This window comes from Pistacia vera, unplaced genomic scaffold (genome assembly GCF_008641045.1).
Source record: "Pistacia vera cultivar Batoury unplaced genomic scaffold, PisVer_v2 Contig136, whole genome shotgun sequence".
Lineage (NCBI taxonomy): Eukaryota > Viridiplantae > Streptophyta > Magnoliopsida > Sapindales > Anacardiaceae > Pistacia > Pistacia vera.
Genome location: NW_022195423.1, coordinates 1,092,576 through 1,117,818, shown reverse-complemented (window position 1 = coordinate 1,117,818; position 25,243 = coordinate 1,092,576). Strand labels below are relative to the sequence as shown.

The 25,243-nt window shown below is 33.1% G+C and overlaps 1 protein-coding gene and 1 long non-coding RNA gene across 2 annotated transcripts; one reads left to right on the top strand and one right to left on the bottom strand.

Annotated features, from left to right (window-relative positions):
- Positions 1 to 4,913: 4,913 nt before the first annotated feature.
- On the top strand, positions 4,914 to 16,991 carry LOC116122672 (transcriptional activator DEMETER). The gene is made up of 20 exons (XM_031408501.1): positions 4,914 to 5,040; positions 5,523 to 6,564; positions 7,377 to 9,149; positions 9,264 to 9,680; positions 10,218 to 10,308; positions 10,409 to 11,771; positions 11,877 to 11,956; positions 12,043 to 12,127; positions 12,216 to 12,307; positions 12,387 to 12,455; positions 12,570 to 12,606; positions 12,714 to 12,796; positions 12,987 to 13,421; positions 13,989 to 14,025; positions 14,115 to 14,172; positions 14,449 to 14,588; positions 14,686 to 14,751; positions 15,105 to 15,219; positions 15,314 to 15,352; positions 16,452 to 16,991. The coding sequence occupies exons 2-20, from the start codon at positions 5,688 to 5,690 to the stop codon at positions 16,565 to 16,567; spliced, it is 5,973 nt and encodes a 1,990-aa protein (XP_031264361.1). The 5' UTR covers positions 4,914 to 5,040; positions 5,523 to 5,687; the 3' UTR covers positions 16,568 to 16,991.
- Positions 16,908 to 19,351, bottom strand: LOC116122673. The gene is made up of 3 exons (XR_004126937.1): positions 19,112 to 19,351; positions 17,497 to 17,540; positions 16,908 to 17,123 (listed from the first exon to the last, which is right to left on the bottom strand). It is a non-coding gene; the product is annotated as an uncharacterized LOC116122673 (long non-coding RNA).
- Between the last annotated feature and the right edge of the window lie 5,892 nt (positions 19,352 to 25,243).

Below are 25,243 nucleotides of genomic sequence, written 5' to 3'. Positions count from 1 at the left end.
CATTTCACCCCACTCTCTCTCTCTCTCTCTCTCTAGAGTGGCTTACTCTATCAAATCTATAATACTTTCAAGAAAACAAAAACAACAATATTTTTATTTATCAAAATAAAGAAGAAAAATTAGGTATGAGTCCATTCATTTTATTCTTAAATTTTATATTCTTTATACTATTTCCATTGCAAACTCTTTAATCTCATTTTATTTTTCTTCTCTATAGCAAAATTACTTCAAGGTTAGTGGACAATTTATTACACAAAGAAGGGCTATTTCAGGTATGGATCTTTTCGATTTCAAAGTTTTATATTTTTTGTTTTAATAGAAATGATTGACCTTTGTGTGATAATGTTTCATGGTTTAGAAGTTATAGTTAAACATATTAAGCATAAAAATATCAATTAATCTTTTAGCGAAAATAAAAAATAAAAAACATAGATCTAGGTCTAATTGTTGATTAAGATCTCATAAACTTAGATCCAAGAGTTTAAAAAAGGGTTTGATTTAATATGCTTTCTTATATTATAGTTCCTTAGATATATAATGTTTAACAAAATAACAATATGTGAAAATATTTATCTATACGTAAAACTAAAATTTCGGTAAAATACTATTAACACAAAATCTATAAATTATATAGCAAAAAAAAAAAAAAAAAAAATCTCTAAATTAGATCCTGGGATTTGGAACTAGAACTGGAACCAGAACTGAAACCAGTTGTTTCGGTTCTGATTCCTATAAGCTTGGAACCGGAACATGAAACGTAGGCTCTAGTTTCGATTTTAGGTACTCGGGTTAATTATAGTTAGCCCTATTCTAAAAAATGACAAATACACCCCTAATATTTTACAAACATTACAATTCAATCTCGGTCCCTATCCGGATACCTGGACCTCGGTTCCGGTTCCCGTTCCAGCACTGTAGGAACAAGAATCGAACTTAGGAATTCCCGATTCCAATTTTTCAAAACCGAAACTGGCGGGTGGGTACCCACCATTTCCGGTTTTACCCTTTACTCATGTCCCCACCCCTAATTTTGACTATCAATAACCATAAATTAAAAAAATCATAAAAACATTTATTAAATTACATAAAGATGACACGTGTCCAAAATTATAATTAAATAAGTAACCAATTAAAAGTGAAGCAATTGTAGCGGCTACTGGCCAGCCAACCACACCAAACAAACAGAGCTTAACGTTAACGGACCCACAAAAAGACAATTTGTACGACCACGAATTAAATTATTAAAAAGCTTTAATTAATCCACTGATTTTTCATGCCAAATTATTGTTAATGGCACGTATAAATCACGTTAGGTGACAATTCAATTTTCCTGATGTTGACTTTGATAATTAAGCTCAACGACTTCTCCACGCGCCTTGGTATTTGTGTACTTAACCATCATCAACCTCTCCGAACATTATCCCCCTAATTAAAACAAGTAAATTATTAATATTTATTTATTTTTAATTCTAAAATTAAGAATTTCATTTATTAATATTTCTATTTGATTTTTATTTATATAATATTTAATCTTTAAGTTTTATGTTACTTATTATTTTGTAATGAATTTCACAAATTTAAATGTCAATTTTCTTTTTATAATTGACTCATATTTGTATTTTCCCATGTGACATTTCTCTTTTTGACATTTTATGATTTATTTCACATCATATAATATGATTTTCAGTTACGATTTCAATCTTATTATTTTTATAATTATATATGTTTGGTTTCAATCTTATTATTTTTGTATAGGAATCCAAACCCAATAAATTCATTTCACACCTATTTTTTAAGTGTAAAATTGATGTAGAAAATAAAATTGAAAACAAAATTTTGATCTTGATAAGAAAAATAATTTAAAAATAAAATAATTTTAATCCAGTAAATATGCTGGAGATTTTACTATAGCATATAATTCATTTTGTTCTTATAGCATATGGTTAATTGATTAAACATTTTATAAAAAATAAAAAGTGGTTTTAACTATAATAAAATAGGGTACTTTACTTACGTGACTCTGACTCCTAGATAGAAAAGTATTGGACACGTCATCACTCAACCTAACTATACAATTAAAAAATGTATTGTTCCGCCGACTGCCAGTTGTTTCAAAACTCGTTTTAAAGACCCTGAAATCTTGGAGCCCTAACAGTAAGGTGAACTGGAAAAGTGTATGGATGGCTTCAACCTACAGTCTGATAAGTAATACTAGTTTTATAAAGAGTCATATAAAGAGATATATAAAGAGACAAATCTAACCTTTAAAATTTATTATTGTTTTTCTCTCTCTCTATTTTTCCCTTCTTTTAAAGGTTAGATTTGTCTCTTTGTATGCCTCTTTGTAAGGCTACTATTACTCTAAATAATATTACGAAATATATTTTATTAATTTCTTAAATTTATCTTTAATTTAAAATCATTTATTTATCTTAAACCCAAGGAAGTCATGTAATTCATTGATGCACAATTTAACTCTCTCAAACCGATTAAAGTTAAACATGATATTAAAAAAATATATTTATGGTGTATTTAGAAATGATAATGGGTTGAGTATTTAGTTTTTAGTATCTTTAGAGACGATAATGAGTCGGGTATTTAGAGACGATAATAGGTTGGGGTTGTGACAAGTCTATTTATACCCAAACTCAAAACCCTAGTACAACACCCTTTATTTCAATTATCTCTTCACCCATCAAAATAATATTTACATTTATTTTCCCTATCAAAGATAGATACCCCATAATAAATGGATCTAGAAGTCTAGAAACAACAATTTTTAATTGTGTTGAGAGTTTGATCTTTATATTAAATATTTAATTAGATGCTTAGCCTTTTGTTATTAAACCTCTACACTAAGACTTCAATGTTAACATATTTAAGGACAACAATTTTTTTTTTAATTTTTTTATTATATATATGTTTTACATTTATTTATTTTATATATATATGTGTGTGTGTGTGTGTGTGTGTGTGTGTGTGTGTGTGGATAAAATAAAAATAAAATAAATCACCTTTAACTAAAGGTATAGTTGAGAATCTTGAAATTTATCTTTTAAATAGGAAAAAGACAATTATCTTTTTTATTTATTTATATAATGGTTTAATTAAAATAGACAAATTTAGTATTAAAGAGAACCTAATCCAAACTCTCTATTTATGTAAAGTTAAATCCTTGCTTGTCGTTAGGGGGTCAAAGAATCAACAAAATAAAATATCTAATGGTGAGAACGATAAAACTTTTGCAATTTTTTTTTTATTTTAAATCCCATAACTAAGAAATCCATTAAAAATTTAAGATTTATGTAAACTTTTATACAAAAAATTTAATTATAACTAATTTGATTATAAGATAGAATATCATGAATTTATCTTGCTTCTTTACTAATCAAATATTGTTTTTCATTTTTTGTCGTGAATATTTTTTAGAAATTTAGCATATTGAAGAAGCTCAAAGTGATTCAGATTATTTTTATAATATTGATTAAGATTATTTTAAGTCGAATGAATGAAATTTTTAATTTTGTCTTGACTCTCAAAGATAATAAATCATTTTTCTCTGATCTAATTATAAAAAGAAATTATGGTTTTTCTACTATCATTTCGTTAAAATAGATAAAATTAAAATTAAAATAATAATAAAAAGAGTCTAATAAAATTATAGAAGGAAAACTATCACTTTACAATTTTTATTAAAATTATTAAAATTCTTAATTCATAACGCTTTCTATAAAAACACCTTCTATTACAACCCCGACGCTGCAGGAAGACACAACATGTTTAAAAGTAGTACGTAATCTTATTCTCATGCAAACTTTATTTTTCTTTAACAACTTTTGTTCCATTCACAGTTTTTTATTTTTATTTTTGTTTTTATTTTTTCTCTTTGCGGGCGCCTCTTTTTCAGTCATTGCTCAAACTTCAAGGTCAAGGTCACAAAGTTGGCTTGTGTTTTTGCCGAATCACGTGTTCAGCTCATCCAAACACGCCCTTAACACACACACCCTTTAGGCAATTGTTTGAGCCTGTGAATTTCCCAAAATGGCCCTGCCCAACCCACCTAATTTATATCTAGCTTGGGTTTATCCTATTTCTATTAAGAACTTAAATAGTGAAATATAATTAATTACTTTGACAGTTTTTTACACCACATTTACTTAATTTAAGTCAAAGTGGTTAATTGCACATTTCTTATATGACATTGTTAGCAAAAACAAAGATTGTTATTCCGAGAATATTTTCTATATATAATTTGTTTTAATACTGAGTGAAACACATTTACTTTATGTCTTTATCATTAACGGATTTTATTGCATATACTTATTGTGCTTTAAAACACTTATAATTATAGAAAAAAGCACCCAAATATATTTTTTAGCTTGTAGGTGAAGATTTTGGAAGTAATAAAATTCTCTACAAATGCAAAAAAAAAAAAAATAAATAAATAACAATAATAATATTATTTCTAAAAAAAGGCATATAAAATAAATAACAATTTTCAAGTGCTTTTAACATAAAAATGCTTTTCAAAGAAGTGATGCAAGTCTGAAAAAAAGTTATATATATATTGGTGTCTATTTTAGTTAAATAATATGAAGAAAATCTTTTGAATAATAATTAACAATTTTTTGAAAAAAAAAAATTAAAAAAACACCCGAGATACAACCTTACCCAATGTTAAAACCTTACCAAAAAAGACAAAGTTAAATTTAGTAATGAAATTATAATTATAATTTTTTATTTTATTTTAGTTTAATTTCACATTAATTTTATGAAGCATAAGAACCATGTGACAACAAAATGCGAAAGGGTGTGTTTGGCAAATTATAAAAACACAAAGGAGTGCCCAAACAAGTAAATTCATGTATTTATTTATTATTATTTTTATATTTAAAATAAAAAATAAATTTACACTGTGTGTTTGGTTTCCTTTTTCTCTCTCTATTTTTTATTTTCTCTCTTTTCTTTCTAATTCTTGAGTTTGAAGACTGACTCAAAGTTTCTCCGGCATTTCCAACACGATGACTCAGTAGCAGATCGGTGAGTTGAGTCGAGTTGCATGTGATTACATTTTTAATATTTATTTCTAATTTAGCTTGAATTATACTTATTGACTAATTTTAATTACATTTCTTGTGGTATCAGAAAGATTCGCTCCAGATTTTGATATATATTTTTATTTATTAAGCTATTAATCTGTAATAATGAAGAAATGAATTCAATTAACATAATCTGATTGAGTTATGATTTTGCTAAATTGCTTTTGCTTTTATTTTGTTTCCATTGCTGTTCATGTTTTCCATGTTTCTGCTGAGAGTTAAAGATAGAGATAAGAATCATAGCTGTATTGAGTTGTTGAGAAATAACTTGGCAGCATTTATGTTAAAGATTGTATTTTGTTTTGTTACCTGAGAGGATCTTTTTTTTTCTTTCTATTTTTGGTTGTGTGTTTATTTCTGTTTTTAATTGTTGGATTATGATTGTTTGTTTGAGTGAGAAATGTGTTTCGGGAGTTTTTGCAGGATGAATTGAGGCAATGGGGAGGAATAGCAGGAAGGGGATTGTTGTAAAATTAGAATTGTGATGATTTCGCTGCTTAATTTAGTGAGTTGAGGAGAATTAGAGGTTGGAAGAGAGGGAGATTTTGGGAGATTTATTAGTTTATTTTTGTAATTTATGTTGGTTGAATGAGTCCAAGAAGTAAGTTTGGGGAGGGGGTTTCAGTTCCAAGAGAAAAAGAAATCCAGATCATGGGTACTTGGATGCCTGTGACATCGGAAAAACCAATTCCGGTGAGAACTAGTCCGGTGGCCTTGGACAGATATGGGAGACCACTGGCAAGAGAAAACTGGCAAGAACTGGCTGGGTTACCTGTTGGACATATGCAAGAGATGCTGAGTTACAATAGAGGCATTAATAATATACAAGATCTGCCAAATTACAGTAGAGGCATTAATCATATACAAGAGCTGCCGAATAACAGTAGAGGTGTTAATCATATACAAGAGCTGCCAAATTACAGTAGAGTCATTAATCATACACAAGAGCTGCCAAACTACAGTAGAGTTGTTAATCATACACAAGAGCTGCCGAACTACAGTAGAGGTGTTAATCATATACAAGAGCTGCCGAATTTGAATAGAGGCATTAATCATGTGCTAGAGCTGCCAAGTTACAATGGAGGTGTTAATAATTTGAATCTGATTGGAGAAGTAGCTCGAACTGAAGGGTATTATGGTAGTAATGATGCTGGTGTGGCTGAGAGAAGCGGAATGATCAACCAAATTGCAGCCTCCTACAGACAAGCCTTGTATAATGAAAGCGCAGGCTGGAACAATAATGCCGTAGCTGAACTTTTGGCAAACAAGAATGCAGCTGCATTTGCCTCTGTAAACAGAATTCAAGGCAGAAGTACAAGCATGGCAAATGCACCTCTAACTCCAAATTTGCAATCTCAAGTCAGCAACTGGGGAGACACCAACTCAAGTAATTTGATTCACAATCAAATTTACTTTGGTTCAAACCCCTTGAGTAACAGTAGCAGCTTTCAGCAGATATCCCAAGGTAAGTGATTAAGTTTGTCATCCATTTTTGCTTATTTATGCAACATAGTTTATTAGGCTAGACGCCGCCCACATTTCTTTCAATGAAAAACCAATGTAGAGGTAGAAAAAAGATCTATCCACATTTGATACTCGTTTGGTTTAATCTGATAGCACTTAATCACTCAAAACCCTACATGTGTTGAGTAATAATCACTATAAAAGATTTCTCAGAGTTGTGATTGTTTCTTCATGCTGAATTTTGATAGGCCATGGAGATTGAACCATTTGCTGAACAACGAGCAAATTACCAGTGTAACATTTTCTTAAAACTTTATAAAAATCATTTCAGTGTTATATGAATACAATTAGTTATTCCTTTTCAACCCCTCAAATCAAACCAGACCAAAGGTCCTAGGGCATAGAAACTTTTAGGCAAATATTGCTTACCTTCTCTATAGTATGGTCTCAATTTAAACAACCATGGTCTTAAAAATATCTGTAACCTGCCTTGCAATGAAAACAAATTTCAACAATTAAGAGAAAGATTCGCTTTAGATCTCATGAAAACACAAAATGTCCACAATCCCCACCTGGATTGGATGGGATATTCAATTTAGTTCTTTTCTCTAGATATGCAGAAAAGTAAGGTGAAACTGTTTTTTTCATGTGCATGGAAGGTAATGTATCATAAATGTGTTCCGCTAAAATAACTATTACAATGTTATTAATAAAAAATTACTAGTAAAAAAGAGGAAAAGATTACAACTTCTTGTCACTCCCTCATGATTTTAATCTCCTATGAGTTCACTAAAATATCTGCTTTCTGTACAGATGGATTCCCTGTTACTTACCAATCCAACTACAAACTGAATTCACCAAGTACTGCTGCCAGTGCAGGACCAAGCATCACCTCCTCACTGCCAATCTCACCGGTAACACCAGATCATCAGTTGAAGAAGTTGGCAAACAATCAGCTTTCTATGACAGTAAATTTCTCAATGGGTGAAAACTCGACTCAGGGAAAAGACAAGCAACAAACTTCAGTCATGCCCATTGGAAATGAAGCTACTCAGCACAACTCTGATGGATTATTTCCAAAAGATGTGTCGCCATTGGTCATTTCAACAGCTCTTGAGGAAAAGAAGGATTTGGATAATGGAGGTGACCAGGGAATTGACCTTAACAAGACACCCCAACAGAAACCACCCAAAAGAAAAAAGATCAGGCCAAAAGTATTTGTAGAAAAACCCAAAAAGACTGAAAAAAAGACCCCTGGTCAGAAGAGAAAGTATGTACGGAAGAAAGGCCTGAAAGAATCAGCAGAACAACCGGAAGATGTTTTGAGGGAGGCTACTGATCCTAGTGCTGGACCTCCTGCAAAATCATGCAGAAGATCATTGAATTTTGATTTTGAGAAGACTAGAGATGGAAGTCAAATCAAAGTAATTAGTCAGCAGGAAGAAATGCAACAAAGGCATCTGATGACTTTTAATTTAAACTTGGATTCTCAAGCCACAGAATTAGCCAACAGAACTAGTGGAACAAAGTCAACTATGCTGATTGGCAATCAGAATGGTTTTCCCACAGTAAACCAGCAACCAGGAACTGTTAGTACCGATACCCTTTCCATGAATCAAATTCTGGCTGATAACAAATCAATTCAAGAAAGGCATGCAGTTGCACCTTCACCACTTCCAAGAAAAGATCCACGCATGGAAAATTTAAATGTCATATCCAGTAATGTAGATACTAGAACTGCTGAAACATGCCAAAAGAATAGCACAAATGGATACACTCCTATCCAGCAACATATAAATGCAAAAGGAATTGGACAGACTGTGTCTCGAGCACAAACCAATTTTGAAAACTTTGAGAAAGCAAGAGTGATCTTTTCAACTTTCCCTCAATCAGAGGTTTTGTCCAGTTTGAAAGAAGCAAGGGGATCCAAGAGAGGATATTGCCATACAATTGAGCAGACACACCCACATACTGTAAATTCAATGGGTTCTTCATCGTGGTACCAAGATATATTTCACATGGATGGATGTCACCAAAACAGCAACACTGTGGGTGTAGATTCAAAGAAACGCAGGAAAAGGAAAATTGAGAGTGGACTACATACAAACACAGATGGCAACCTTTGTGGTACAGATGCAATCAAAGGTTGCTCAATTCAAGCTCAAACAAAACGTGCCAATGGCATCAATGGGAGTGTATATCAGATAGGAGATAGTGAAGTGGTCAAGAGACTTAGTGACTGGCACGCTCAATCTGTAGCTTCTGGGAGTAACTTTACAAACCAGATTCATTCTAAGCAGCATTTGAGCACAGAAAAATTGAGAGAGACTATCGGATTGACTTCAGTCCCTGACTCTGCATCCTTAGCTGCAAGTGAGATATTTAACCTGCTCCCACCTACTCCCCCTGGCAAAGCCCGAGCACCTGGAGACAGGGTAGCAAGGAAAACTTGCCACACTAATGATTCAGCAAAGCAAAATGTGAAGCGCAATCGAGGCAAATCAGCTTCATCTGGAACGGATCAGTTGCTACCAGAACATAGGGAAGCCATGCATGATCGTCCACAATATTCTGCAAAAACAAAAGGTACTGTCAATGATTAGTGAATTTTATGAACTAAAGCGTCTCAAGAGGCTAAGGTAGTTTCCCAGCTTATTTGAGTAACATCACTATATCAAACTATTTTGCTATTTTATGCAGGACTTCCAAATGAACAGATTTATCCTATTAAAATGGATGAGATTATACATAAATTCAAAGGTCTCAGTCTCAATGGAGCGTCCAGCCATGTACCGGAGCAAGTGCAGAATGCAATTGTTCCTTACAAGCAAGATGGTACAATTGTTCCATACAAGCAAGATGGTACAATTGTTCCATACAAGCAAGATGGTACAATTGTTCCATATGAAGGTTTTGACTTCATGAAGAAACGTAAACCAAGGCCTAAAGTGGACCTTGACCCGGAGACAAATAGAATCTGGAATCTATTGATGGGCAAGGAAGGAAGTGAAGGCCTTGAAGGGATGGATAAGGAAAAGGAAAAATGGTGGGAAGAGGAGAGAAAAGTTTTCCAAGGACGAGCTGAATCTTTCATTGCAAGAATGCATCTTGTACAAGGTAGAATTCATTACATTTATAGCCCTTAAATTCCAATCATTATATTGTATTCTACTATGTTCAAATTGTGCAGCCTCAATTTAGCCATCTGTACTTTAAGTCCTCCAAAAATGTAGTATGACCTATAAGCACATAATTGCATAACTAATTAAGAACGATCAACAATAGGGAAGAGAGAATAACTAGAGCATGAAAACACAGTAAGAACTTTATTTTGATATGGAAGTTGTATTTAGCAAAAGAAAAACAAAACCTTAAATTCTCAAACTCTTGCAAGCCAATGTCTTTTAGCATACCAGAAAAGTGTACACTACAGCAATTATTTGATTCACATAAAATGCTAATAAAACAGAATTCATATACTTTTAACAATGAAGTCTATACATTTTTCTATTGTCCCAACATGCATCTTTCACATAGAAATAGATTTTATCACTTAATATATACCAAGAATTAACATAAACTGAGTCTGGAATTTCTTTAATCAATGCTAAAGTTACCTGCAAGTTTGTTAACAAAGGAACAATTTTCTTACAGGAGATAGACGCTTCTCAAAATGGAAGGGGTCTGTTGTTGACTCAGTGATAGGAGTTTTCCTTACACAGAATGTTTCAGACCATCTCTCAAGGTAATGCAAGGTTTCAGTATACTTCTTATAACAAACTGAACAAAAGGATAAACACAAAACACAACTAAACAATTTCTTTGTCTTTTTCGCCATTATGCAGCTCGGCCTTCATGTCTTTGGCAGCACGATTTCCTCTTAAGTCAAACGACAGGGATGGTACAAACATATTGGTTGAAGAACCAGAAGTATGTGTGGTGAGCCCAAATGATGCCATCCAATGGAATGAACAGGTATTAAGAAATCCACTCTACAGTCAAAGCTCTATAACCCCACATGAATTAACAGAACGTCAGAGGGAAAGCGATATCTCAGGGATAGAAAAAACAAGCTTATTGGAGGCTCATAGTCATAGCTTGGAGGAAGAAGTCATATCATCACAAGATTCTTTTAGTTCTTCAATCCTTCAAGGCAGTGGAGGAATCAAATCCTCTTCAGGCTCCAACTCTGAAGCAGAAGATCCTACTTCTGGGTGCAAACCTAAAAAGGGTCATGGTTCAACAAATTTTCTACAACCGGGAAATGCCACTTTGTTTCAGGATTTCTACAGTTGCATAAATGAGAACTCACTATTTCAAGAGGGTTATGTGAATGGGCATAAGTCGTCAAACTATTGCCAACAAGACTCAGGACTGGGCAGCATTGAGAACTTTGGCAGCTCTTTAACTTTTACTCAATTACTCAATTTTGACAGTTCACAGAATCAGGTGCCGATAGTCCCTTCCAACAACTATCAGCCATGCATGACTTCGTACTCAGAACTATTAGAAGGTTCTGAGATCTACAGTGGAGAGTGCATATCTTCCTGGCATTCAACTGCTTTTGCGTATCCAAAGGGAAAAGATGCAGATCATACAAGCAGAAGGAATGGACAGCTGGCAGAAGATGTAGGTGAAACAACAGTCCAACAGAATGGATTAACAATTCCAGAAGAAATGCCATCAGTGTGCACACATGCAAAATTAAGCAAGCAATCAATGCCACAACAAAGTATTTGTCAGCCAGGATCTCAGGAAAAATATAATCAACAATACAGTGAAACCATGTCACTTAGAGAGCCTGTAAATCTTGTAGAAACACTGGCTGAGGGGCAGAATGTACTGAGTTATAGGGAGGTTGCGGAAAAAACTTTTGATATTGAGGAAAGAATCTCTGCAGTGAATAAGGTCTCAGAAAATAAACCAGTCAAACCAAATTCAAAGGAGCAAGTACTTTCCAATGCATATGGTGAGGCAAATCCCAGTATTTCGAAATCGAAAAAAGCGAAGGTTGATGCTGCTAAAAAGACTGCAATTGACTGGGACATGTTAAGAAACCAGGTTCAGAGCAATGGTAAGAAAAAGGAAAGAAGTAAAGACACAATGGACTCACTGGACTATGAAGCAGTGAGATGTGCCAATGTTGATGACATTTCTAACGCTATCAAAGAAAGAGGGATGAACAACATGCTAGCACAGAGAATACAGGCATGTGTATTAAATTCTTTCTTAAAATCCTGAAAATTTGCTAAGATCAGCTTCAAATGACCCTATATTCTTGAGACAGATTAATAATTGGTTTAAGCATTGCAGGCTTTCTTGAACAGAATTGTCGGAGAACATGGAAGCATTGATCTTGAATGGTTAAGAGATGTTCCCCCTGACAAAGCGAAGTACTTTCTCAAACTTTCAACCAAAATCTTCCACTTCCTCTGCAGAATTAATAACTTTCAATTTTATAAATATGTTTGTGCTGCAGGGATTATCTCTTAAGCATACGTGGATTGGGGTTAAAAAGTGTAGAATGTGTGCGGCTTTTAACTCTTCATCATCTTGCTTTTCCGGTAATGTTAAACTGAAACTACCAAAATGAAACACTCATAAGAGATGATCATCTTAGAATCATAATCTTACATTTATGTTATAATAAAGGTCGACACAAATGTCGGACGCATAGCAGTTAGATTGGGATGGGTCCCTCTGCAACCACTGCCCGAATCTCTTCAGTTACACCTCCTGGAACTGTAAGTACCATTTTTTAACTAAGCAATCAACCACCAATTTTCCATCTGCTCGAAAACACTAATCAGAATCCTCTTGTAGATACCCAATATTGGAGTCAATACAGAAATATCTCTGGCCAAGATTGTGCAAACTAGATCAATGTACACTGTAAGACCAATAACTTCTCATCAAAGCAGTGTTTTCTCTAGTAAATTAACTCCATAAGAATTGCTCTCTCGTTCTACCAAAGGCCTTACTGATTGCTTTACTATCATGATACAGATATGAGCTACATTACCAGCTGATTACATTTGGAAAGGTACTTTATCTGTTCACTTTGAACTTTCACAGAGCACCAACTGAGAGAGCAAATCGCAAAACCATTTAAAAGGTTTCTAAATGTTTTGTGCTTCAACATTTATGCAGGTCTTCTGTACAAAGAGCAAACCAAATTGCAATGCATGTCCAATGAGAGGAGAGTGCCGACACTTTGCAAGTGCTTTCACAAGGTTTGCATTCCAAACCTTAATTAATATTTCTATTCCCACTTTTCATCCAGGCAAAAAAACTTATCTAATATAACATGAAGTTTGATGGAATGACTTTACTTTCTCGTCAAAGACACCCATTTCATTTCCCATCCAGTTTGATTTTGCATGTAATCTTGATAAAACTGAATGCTATTCCTGTTTGGATCAGTGCAAGGCTTGCATTGCCAGGGCCTGAGGAAAGGAGTATGGTGAGTTCAACTGTGCCTACTACAGCTGAACGAAACCCTGCCCCAGTTATCAATCATGTGCTATTACCTCCACCTGAAGAAAGGTCAATCAGAGAAGCAAGGCGTGATATTGGCAACTGTGAACCCATAGTTGAAGAACCAGCTACGCCAGAACCAGCAACAGAAATATCAGGAAGCGACATTGAGGACACATTTTATGAGGATCCTGATGAAATCCCAACAATAAAACTCAATATTGAAGAGTTCACAGTGAATCTACAGAATTATATGCAGAAGAACATGGAACTCCAAGAAGGTGACATGTCCAAGGCTCTAGTTGCTTTAAACCCAGACGCTGCTTCTATTCCTGTACCCAAACTCAAGAACGTGAGTCGCCTGCGAACAGAGCACCAAGTGTAAGTGGATATCTTCTATAGTCATATTAGCAGTAAATTTTGAATAAGAAAATAGAAGAATTATACATCAACTAAGCTAGGCCAAGTTAGATCAAATAGGATCCATATAAGTCCATGTCGACATCCCAAGCTAAATCAATTAGACCATTACTGCATGATGCAGCAAGTTCAATTTAGCACAAACAATCTCAATGTTGTAACTACTTAAACTTATCATTGCTATAAACATATTAACTAGCACTTGGAAATAACATGGAAAACATTGCACTTGCTAATAGAAAAAAAAAGTCCAACTCAAATTCTATTTGCTATAAATAATTGGCAAAAACTATTTTCTTTTTTCCTTTTTGATACCCAAAAATCCCTCTGACCTTTCCAGTGGAGGTTACTTCCACATACCCCACAACCTTGGTGGCCCAAAGGGAATTTTGAACCCTTGACCTCTTGATTAAGACCAAAGATATTTACAACCTCAAGTTAACAGACAATTTGTTTAAAGCAACAAAGATATTGAACGTCAATAAAATCTCATATTATTTGCTCTAACAACTCTCTGCTATAATACAGGTATGAACTTCCAGATTCTCATCCTCTGCTAGAAGGGGTTAGTTTTTTTTTTCATTTCTCTAATTTAAATTTTTCAATATCTTCACATGATATAAGTTGTTTGACCATTAGTTACTGAATTTATAGATGAATAGGCGGGAACCTGACGATCCCAGCCCATATCTTCTCGCTATATGGACACCAGGTAAGCACAAAAAATGATATCCAAGATTTTGTTTAGAATAAAGTGGTCTCCACAATATTGACTATTGAGAATGAAATTATTCACCAAACAGCTGTGTTTAAAGAGATGTAAATACACTGTAAGAACCCTATCTTTGGTTCCATGACATGTTGATATGCAGTCAATACAGTAAAAATGCAAAATTGTGAGGGCTGGTAATTCTTAACAACTTGCTTCTAAATGCTACTATATTGCATGATCTTTAATTACCTTCACTGTTGCTACATGTATTAATAGGTGAAACCGCCAATTCTATTCAACCTCTTGAAAAAAGCTGCGGGTCACAAGAATCAGGAAAGTTGTGCAATGAGAAGACATGTTTTTCATGTAATAGTATAAGAGAAGCCAATTCACAAACAGTCAGAGGAACTCTTCTGGTGAGAAATTGCATTTTGATTTAATGGTACATGAAATATCATAACAGAAACCAAAACTAGCATGATTAACAACCTTGACCTTGGTTCTTATGTTCAGATACCTTGTAGAACAGCAATGAGAGGAAGCTTCCCACTCAATGGCACATACTTTCAAGTTAACGAGGTAAATACAAAAAGGCCATCTACTAACTCTTAATTTCTTTGAAGAATATAAATAAAGTTTCTACCACCACCCAAACCTTGCACCATACCTCACCCATGCACTTTGAAATAGTGTGTTTTACTGATTTGAACTAAAACTCAATGTTACATTCATTGTAACACATTATTTTTATGCAGTAACCACTAACATCACTGATTTATTTCTTTTATGAATGCACACATGATATTATTTTATTTTATCACTGTATGGTAATGTAGCACAACCACATCCTAGATTCTCCTTTTTGAATCAATCCATTCAACTATTACTCCACTATAGAGCCATTTAACTAACTAAGTGGTTATATCATGCAGATGTTTGCAGATCATGAGTCTAGCCTCAATCCAATCGATGTTCCAAGAGAATTGATATGGAATCTGCCAAGACGTACTGTATACTTTGGAACATCTGTATCAACAATATTCAAAGGTGAGAGAAAACATATAAGCTCTATGCATATACTTGTTCAATCTAATTATGAAATTGAAAAAACCATAGCTTACAAAATTATTTTGTCTTCTAGGCCTTACAACAGAGGGGATACAGTACTGCTTTTGGAGAGGTATGTATTATAACATCTTTAATTTTTCATGCTATCTTATCGGCTTTGGTTGATAAATATATACTGAGTTATATTCTATATTACCTTACCTACTTCAGGTGAAAATGATAGATTACTTCCACTTAACACACATACCACATACAAACAAAATTAATAAAAGACAAACTGTTAGTTATGCATTCATATGAGAATTACACTGACCTATGCCTAATCTTGTTTTTGAGAAGAATAAGGTTCTCTTAAAGACAACTTTTGAACTTGTTGATATTTAGAAAACTCATAGACTCATAAGACTGAAACCTTGCTGGACACATGAAATGCTTCACCTCTAAAAATTTTAAATGTGCTGACCAAACAAATATATGTTCTATAATTTTGATAAAAAGAACCAATATATCCTAGCAATCTAATTACGTAATTTAACCACAATATAAACTCCTTCAAATTTGAACAATATACTTGTCTCATCCACTCTCCTATTCCTTAATCACCTCCTCCTTCACATGACCAGAACACAATTTCTAAGTGCACATTTAGTTGTCAGTTTGTCTTATTCCCACCTACTAGAACATATGCACTGTACTGAATTACCAAAATAATAATCCATAACTTACTTCCTTATTGAAAACATTCATCATAGTAGCAAAATTGTATCCACCTTCATAAACAATCATGAAATTGATGAGGACCTATAATATAAATTATTTACGCCTGCAAGCTAAAAACTTAAATACTTTTCCAAATTTTGAAAGTTATGCCACAAATAAGACACCAGAAACTTAACTACCACACACAAAACCTGACTCCCATAACAGAAAAGAAAAAGATAACATCTTTCATCTTTTGACATTGCATACACAATAAGCTATAAATTGTTTAAATCTTAATACCTATGAAAATGAGAATATAATCCTCATCAAGCCATTAATTATATTTAGAATTCAAAAGTAAATCCCAAAATTTGGCAAGTTGTTGAATATTATTCCTAAAGGTTTCTCTTGGCATGTGTTCAACTTGTGATTGGCTACATTACTGCATCTAGAAGTTACTATAATTCAGACATGCTTTACTTGCTAACTGTTTGAAAATTGATTGGCAGGTTTTGTTTGTGTGAGAGGTTTTGACCAAAAAACGCGAGCACCCCGGCCTCTTATGGCCAGATTGCACTTTCCAGCAAGTAAGTTAGCCAAAACAAAAACTGAAAACAAAAGATAAGCAGCCTCTGGTGCAGAGAAGATTACCAGCATAAGTACTAATAATGATCCAGATATGAGGGAAGATTACCAGCAAAAGTACCAAGAATGATCTGAAATAAAAGGGAAGAAAAAATTGCTGACTTCAGGAAGAAAAATGAATTTTGACTAACATAATGTTGTACATTCAATTGTTCTTTCTCTAACATGAGATGCATTCACCTCATGTTAGCCCAGGAAAAGAAAGTTTTAAATTAGATTGTAAGATCCCATGGAAATGGGATGTCATTTGTACATGATTGAAATTACAATTATAGTCTCAATTCATGCTCAAATGAGCAATTTTTTAAGACTAGCAAATGGATTGGTATGGCATGAATTATATAAAAGAAATGCTGCGTTCATATAAGAATGTAATAGGATTGCAGATTGAACTTACCAACACCCATACTGAATCGCTCATTAGATATAAATATATATAACAAGCTACATGTGGGAGAGTCTACTAAGAAATGGGTCCAGCAGTTTTCAACACCAAGCTTTGGCATATGGCACATGGCCAATGAAGTCTACACATCCTGCACAAATTAAGTAAATGAGAATTTCAATTAAACCAGTATCCCAGCAAGCTGTGTATGAATTTCAATTAAAGCAGTTACCCAGAAAGATGTTATATAAATCCAGGACGAGAACTAAAACCATGAAAAAAAATTGAATTGCAAACTTGCCCCTGAAAATAAACTTTTCTATCATCACCACAACGATGAGCTTGCAACTGAAATTTTTTATATTAGAATACAAAAGAATAGTATATCATCCACTTGTCGCCTTCTTTGTCTCCTGTACACATGTAAAAAGGATGCAAGAGATTTAAGAAAGAGAATGTTCTATAATTCCTCAACTATCAGCAAAATCTAGCGAGAGTTAGACATAATGGTAAAGAAAATTGACCTCCAATGAACCACGATCAACAATAATTACCACTTAATTAGCACCTGAAAGGCATTAAGAAATAGTTATTCCATAAAAATTAAACAAATTTAATGATACAACACAAGCAAAAAGAACTGGAATAAGGTTCATTCCAAGATTCTAGAATTCACCGGTGAAGAGTTGGAAAGTACGATAGTATTTGAAGCAATATGAATTAGAAATGAAGAAACATTTCAAACAAGTTTGGCTCACAGTTGCAATACAAAACAGCATAAGAGAACAGTGGACGACTGTCTTAAATAGATGATCATTTACACAAGCCCAAGACTCATTAAAACATGAGTGTGATACAATGATGAATTATTCTCATCTACTAAAACTGTGAGAAAATCCTTAAATGCAATATTCGGCCACTCAGTATCAGTAGTCTTCTTAGGTAGATCTCCTACCTAAACTCTGCTGCTTTATTTATTCTTGGAAGCTTTTAAAGTTCATTAATAATTAGTTATATAAGAATAATTTTATAAATGCAACTTCAAAATTTTTAAAATGTTCGAGAGATCAAAAACTTCAACAGATGTATACAATTGCATCCCAACCATAGGAGCTCTGAGAAAATCTAGAACTAAAACCTATCAGTTCCACTGCATGTGTAGGCATTGGTTACTAGACATGCAAAGTAACATAGACCATTAATTCATCAAGAAAAGTTATAGAGTTTAATAAACCTACAAAAATCTCAACACTTCAAATTCGCAATTTCAGCACTTAGTATTTTAAGAGCATCATAAAAATAAACAAAAGAAATTAGCAACAGATAAAACACTGATGAGATTCAGTAACCACCACAACTGTCACACCAAACAGCCATAAAATTTCCCTAACACATGAACCATATCCATCATAACCAATATATCCTCATTTACTATCATAATTACTAAAAGATCATATTGCTTAATTAACAATCCGAAACTAAGGATTGAAATACATCCGAAACTAAGGATTGGAATACAAGCATAAAGATCTGCAACTTAGCAGCAATCCTAGCAAGCAAAATTGCCACAAAAAAAGTTTGCAATCCCCTACAAACCAAATTGCCTCAACAAGTCCTTTTAAATCTATCATCATTTCCTCCAACTCCTCATTTACACAGCCTATAATCATTAAAACTCAAAGCGTTTTACTTATTAAAAGAAAAATGAATTGAAACACTATTAATATCAAATTGCATGGATAGATTTTGATCCAAGGTTATTAGAGTGTAGCTACATAATCAAATTTTAGATATAATATGATTCAAGCAAACAACAATAATGTACTTAAATCTTTATCTTTACTACAACTGAAATCTACTTTGTTTAAAAGCCTGGTCAGGAATGCACAATCAACAGGATGAATTTCACTTTTCACTCTTCCTAACGTTATTTTAATTTTCTCGTCCGCTTTTTCTTTTTCGATTGTTTTCTCGGCAACCAAACACGGCAAACAAGCAGCAGAAACAACCAAATGATACACCAAAGCGAGGTTTGAGATTGTCGACTCAATCGAAATCCGAAATTAAAATTAAAAAAAAAAAAAAGAGAGAGAGAGAGAGAGAGTGTGTGTGTGTAAATTAAAGATTTGAAAAACATACCTGAAAATTTGATTGAACCGACAGCGTTCAGAGAGAGAAAATAAGAGAACTAGAAAGAGAAACTTTTATTTTGGAGAGTAGAATTGATTTGCCGCCTTTTGCTCTTCCCTCCATTTTTCTTTTTTTCCCTTCGCTTTCCCTCCCTCTCTCTGTCTCTTATGTTTTGGTTTTAATTTGAGTGATTAGTGTTAAAAAAATGTCATCCGGATTCTTCCAGATGAAAGAGAGTATGGCAAAGGTGCATTCTTTTATTGATTTTATGTATTTGTTTTTGTATTTTCTAAAAGATTAAAAAAATTAAAAATGAAAAACGTTTATAAGTTCGACTTATTTATCTAAAACCGTGTATTTGACCTTTTAGTGTGAACATTCTTTTTGTCATCTGTACTTAGCAGATGTTAGTTTTAGAAATATGATCCTATTGGTATTTGGTAAAGGTGCATGCATTTATTTATTAAAAATCAAAATGATTGTAAAGTCTAATGTTAAGTTTTTACTTTTGGACAATATGAATGGAACGTTATACTTTTCGGATTAAAAAATGCACCATCAGAATTTCAAAATATTATGAATGATATCTTTAATCCCTATATATACTTTACAATAGTATATATTGACGATGTCTTAGTTTATTCAGAATCGATAGATTAACATTTAAAACGTTTAAAAATATTTGAAGAAATTATTAAAAGAAATGGATTAGTTGTTTCAGCCACAAAAATGAAATTATTTCAAGCAAAAATCAGATTTTTAGGTCATGAAATTTATAAAGGAACTATTAAACCAATTAATAGGACAATAGAATTCGCAAATAATTTCCCTGATAAATTAAGAGATAAAACACAATTACAAAGATTTTTAGAATGTCTTAATTATGTAGCAGAGTTTTTCCAAGACCTTAGAAAATTATGTGAACCATTATACCAAATACTTAGAAAAAATCCTCCTGCATGGACTGAAACCCATACCCAAATAGTTAGAGAAATCAAATCCAAAATTAAATTCCTTCCTTGTCTTAGTATATTGGATCCATCAGCCTATCCTATTATAGAGACTGATGCCTCTGATATAGGTTATGGTGGAATATTAAAACAAAAATTAGATAATAAAGAAAGTCTAGTTAGGTTCCATTCTGGAGTCTGGCTCGGTGCTCAAAAAAATTATTCAACCATCAAAAAGGAAGTTTTATCATTGTTTTCATGCATTACAAAATTCAAGATTATTTGATTAATAAAATATTTGTGATTCTAACACACGCACCGTCGCGCACCCGATCGGGCCGACCCGTCACGGTTCGCCCTGTCCCGCGGAAGTGGCGGCGCCGCTGCAAGATGTATGGCTTTTGAAAAATAGATGGTAAAAAAATTTGAGCGCTGCATCAATTTTTTAAAAAGATGTAAATATTAGTTTCAAACATTTCTCAGATGGCAGCAATACTGTCTTGTTTTGACTTTGAAATGAACACATCAAAGGACACAATAATTCTTTACTGATTTTCTTTCCCGTGAATTCTTACAGGGAAAGAAAAAGTTGAGTGATAAAGAGGTGAGTGACAGAAAGTAATTGAGTGAAGATGGGCACTCCCATCAAAGTCAATAATTCTCAAGAGAAAAACCCTTAAACAATTTTCAAAAATCAAAAAATGTTTTTACTATGTCCAAAATCGTCATCTTTCTCAAAGAAAACAATCACAGAAAATTTCAAGATATGTTTTCAAATGATATTTGGCAAAGAATTCTCATCTGACCCATATTGATGATTTTTTGGCATTTCTCAGTATCTTAAAAATCCAACACCAATTCATTAGCCGAAGCCTTACCCATTTCTTCAAAAGCCTTGACAAAATAATTCTTGAAACCGAAATTCGTGCCAAAAAGTCCTCATGAAATATAAGGACGCACATCCACAAGAATCATTTAGTTTTGGGCTTCTTCTCTTTTTAATAAACCTTCAACATCAACTCAGAAACATAATTATATTCAACAATTAATCACAGCTAAGAGGCAGCTGAATTAGTCGAGGCCGTGATTACGAAGGAGAGAATGATTTATTAAGTTCTCAAGTTCGGAACAATTCCACCACTTTGAAGACAGTGATTCGAGATATTTTCTTTCGGGCAATTCTCAAGAGTCTCAATTTGAAGATTCTCAATTTGAGATGATTAAGAGGCAGTGACCAGCATCATTTTTAACACTTTTAGCGGTTCTTAAGAATTTTCTTGATTCTCTACAACACATTTCAAGAAAGAGTTACTTCTTTTCAACAAGAATTTTATCACATGCTTCATCACCTTCCTGCAACAATAAATGTTCTTCAAGATAATCCTCTCACGTGGCTTCTGCAATATGTATCAAATCTCAAGATTCAACAGTTTCGATGCTGCAAGATTCTTCCCCCCAGTCGACTTTTTCTCTGTGCCAAGAAGTAAATTGTCAAGATTCTATGCAAAATATCAAGACTTCAAGACTTTTACTTGTCAGAACCAAAAACCAATTTGTCAAATTTATCTCTTCCAACATTAAAGCATCCATCAGACTATCTTTTCCCAAAGTTTACAATTGTCAAGCCCCCCTGACACAAGCAAGTTTCTCAAGATTTACTTTATGAAGATTTCCTCTTTCTGCCATTTCAGAGTAGGTCATCAATAATTCAAGACATGTATCCAAGACAGCTCATCACTTATCAACAACTTTATCTTTTTCCTGTGTTTCATTAATGTAACGGATTCAATATTTTTGAAATCCGATCGTTGTGTATAAATATGGATCACTTCGTTGTAGCGTCAAGTTTTTTTTAGGAAGTCACAAAAAAGTCATTAAGTTTTAGAAGTTTTCAAACGCTTTGAGAGAAAGTTTCCTCTCGTGTACAAACTATCAAAGCAATAAAGTTGTAAGTTTCTTCAACACATTCATTATTTTACTTGCTTATTTTTCTTTGCATTTATTTACAATAGTCTTTGCATTTACTTGTTTTTATTATTGACTTCAATTCTTTTACTTCTTTTCTTACTTATTTTGTTTCAATTACTTTGCTTTTTAAAATCCTACTTTATTGGTATCAGAGCCAAGTAGCGTCAATAGAAGTTATGCTTAGAATTAAAAACCGCACAAAACCACATCCATACGTAGTACTGTAGCATATCACTATTCACAGGATATCACGTTCATCACTATTCACTATTACTGTTCATGCACTGTAGCATTCTCTGTAGATTACTGTTCATCCTCCACTGTTCACAGCTTGATTAATTAAGGTTAGATTAATCTAGAAAGTTTTAATCTAGGAGAACTCTAGAATTGATTCTAGTTATGCTTGGTCAGCCTGGAGGGTGCCTGTTTAACCATTTGGTCAGTCGCCTTGTTAGGTGTCCCAGAGGTGGTCCCGTACCTTGGTGGTCCCGTGATCTGGAAAGAAACTGGAACTTTTAGTTAGAATTATTTTAGAGATGTCATTTCTTAAGGAGATTAGGAAGTAGCAGTAACGAGATGATAGTAGTGCAGTAATGCATTAGAATTAATAATCAACAACAAAACACTAATAATCAAGAATTAATGAATCTATTCAACTCAAGAGATTAATATGCAAAAATAGATCAACACTTACATAACTGGAACATACCACCAGTAAAAAAGACACAATTATCAAATAGGTAGTTTTGAATTTATGTCAGATTACTCTTTAAAACAACAAAAGACATAATGATAACCGAGAAAGGGTTGAAGAAATTCAACTTCTTCTAGAAGCAATACACAGACATAGACAAACCACATAAATTTTACACATAGATTAGTACAAGTAGCAGTAAAACCATTATTAGTTAGGACAAACATTCCAATATTGTGATATTAAGAGACAGAGAAATTTAAACTTCAATAACTCTTTATTAGCAGTATTAAATTCTTTTAGAAAGTGGTCCCGTTTATTTTGATGTTATCCAAACTTACTTAGGTTTACATGATCCCACAATATTGTCTGCATTAACTATTAATTTAAAAGCTTCTAATCTTACTATCAAGATAAAGCCCAACCAGTAGCATAATATATAGATTATACAAGTTATGAAACCACAATAAGTCCAAGAGCCATTAGGATGTCCCCACCAGGACACACAGTTATAATAGAGCCGATAAAACAAACATAAAACTTTTACACCAAAAAAGATTACTTGGGATGAAATTATTAAACAAACAGATTGGAAATAGAAAATTTATGCCCTCCAAACTTTACAGATCAAAATGATCTGAAATACAACAAATAATACAAGAACCAGACGGTACAATAAAATTAAATTTAGAAACATCCTTAGACAAAATCACCCATAGTTACTAACAAAAATCACCCACACCCTAGGATTGAAGAAATTCAAACCTAGCCTTTCGTCAACACTTCAACAAGTAAATTAGTAAGTAATTATTCCCCTCCTTACCAAAACCTGCATACAAAACACATCAAGTCCACCTAGTTCACCAACACAACAGAAGTATTAGGAAACTATAATCAATAACACATAACAAACTTTTGAAATTAACAAAGATATTAAAACGAATTTTACAAATTATAATAAAGAAAAAGACAAATATTCTTACAAATTTAGTCAGAAGAACAAATACCCTTAGTTCTGAATGTTACATACACAAAAATTAAAACAAAATATTTATTTTTTATTGGTTAGAAATAGAAAATGTTATCAAGATTTAAGTGAAAAAAAACTTTTTTTGTTACCACTAATGCAACAAAATTGGCAAACACAACAAATAAAACATTACATCTGTCCATCCCCCTTTAAGAAATTAAAATAAAACATCAACAGCAAATATAGCATCACCATTTAAAAAAATATAGAATTGATGATGATCAAAGCAACCAACTTTAAGAGACTTTAAAAATATTCAACATCAAACAATTACTCTAATCAAATTCTTCACACCATTAGTCACAAATAAATAGAATAGAAGATATACAACCCACATAATACAAAATTTTCAAAACCCCCGGAAGGAGAATAATAGATCTTTCACACATTCACCAACTTTAGGACATTCAACATCAACTTTAACACTCAACTTCAACACCCCTTTTATTTCCCAAAAATAATTTATAGTTACACATCCTTTTTTTGAACCCTTGCCATTCCAAAAGAGAAATTATTAAATTTAATACACAATACAAGTTTTAGAAAAGTATCGTAAAAGGCGGAGTGAGTCTCTTAGCTTTCAACCATTGGATCTCTCGCTAATTATCAACTTCATATGTCTACGAGATCCCGCTCAATAGAACAGAATAATATCAAAGATTCGTTCAAACCTTTATCGTATACTCAACAATGATGAAATGTTATATGAATATCCTATAAACTCCAAAATTAGCTTCTCCTAGGACCTTCCTTTTCCGAGATATGCAATTTTGAAGATGTAAGCACACTAAGTGCAAGATTCTTTTCCTACCTGTGCTACAGATCAGATGATGGAATTATAGACAGACGTATTGACCATACAAATCTAAATATTTTACAAGAATGACTTTAGGCCGCATTACTCATACCACATCACTTCCATAAATACAAAACAGGATTTTAACTGCGAATGTTAAACAAATTGTGGGATAATATTTACCAGAAGAACCATAACATCACATATTACAGTGCACAAAAAATACTATGGGAAAGGTCTCTCCAATGTGTCTTAACTTACAAGTACTCAATGGGCCCTCCGCCCCTTATCATGGCAGGTAGACTTGCGTCGTCATGAACCCCTGCAGATAATGATATGCTCGTATTATCACCTTACATGATATTCTTGTCATTAGACCACAGGCAAACTTGGGTAGGACCCGAACACATTTCAGAAAAAATCACTGAGACAATATTTATCAACTTCATAATGATGGTCCTACACCATCGTTGCTGATTTAGATGGTATACCGGATACTGTATTTTACCCAAAGTATTCACCCTAAACAGACTGTAGGTTAAACACCTACTCTCTGGCTATAGTCACTTGCGTGGCTCGTCCCGCTAGACGATCTAGACCCGTCCACTCTATTATTTTAGTCCAACTGTCAATCATGAATTATCACCCAAATATGATGGAATATAGCCTTACTCAAGATACTTACACAGCCATATGGAATATT

Excerpts from the sequence above, each read along its gene's own strand:
- LOC116122672 (XM_031408501.1), top strand. The coding sequence starts at position 5,688 with ATGAGTCCAAGAAGTAAGTTTGGGGAGGGGGTTTCAGTTCCAAGAGAA. Across the intron at positions 12,456-12,569 it reads AAACTAGATCAATGTACACT|ATATGAGCTACATTACCAGC; the intron begins GTAAGACCAATA and ends ATCATGATACAG. Across the intron at positions 14,752-15,104 it reads CATACTTTCAAGTTAACGAG|ATGTTTGCAGATCATGAGTC; the intron begins GTAAATACAAAA and ends TATATCATGCAG.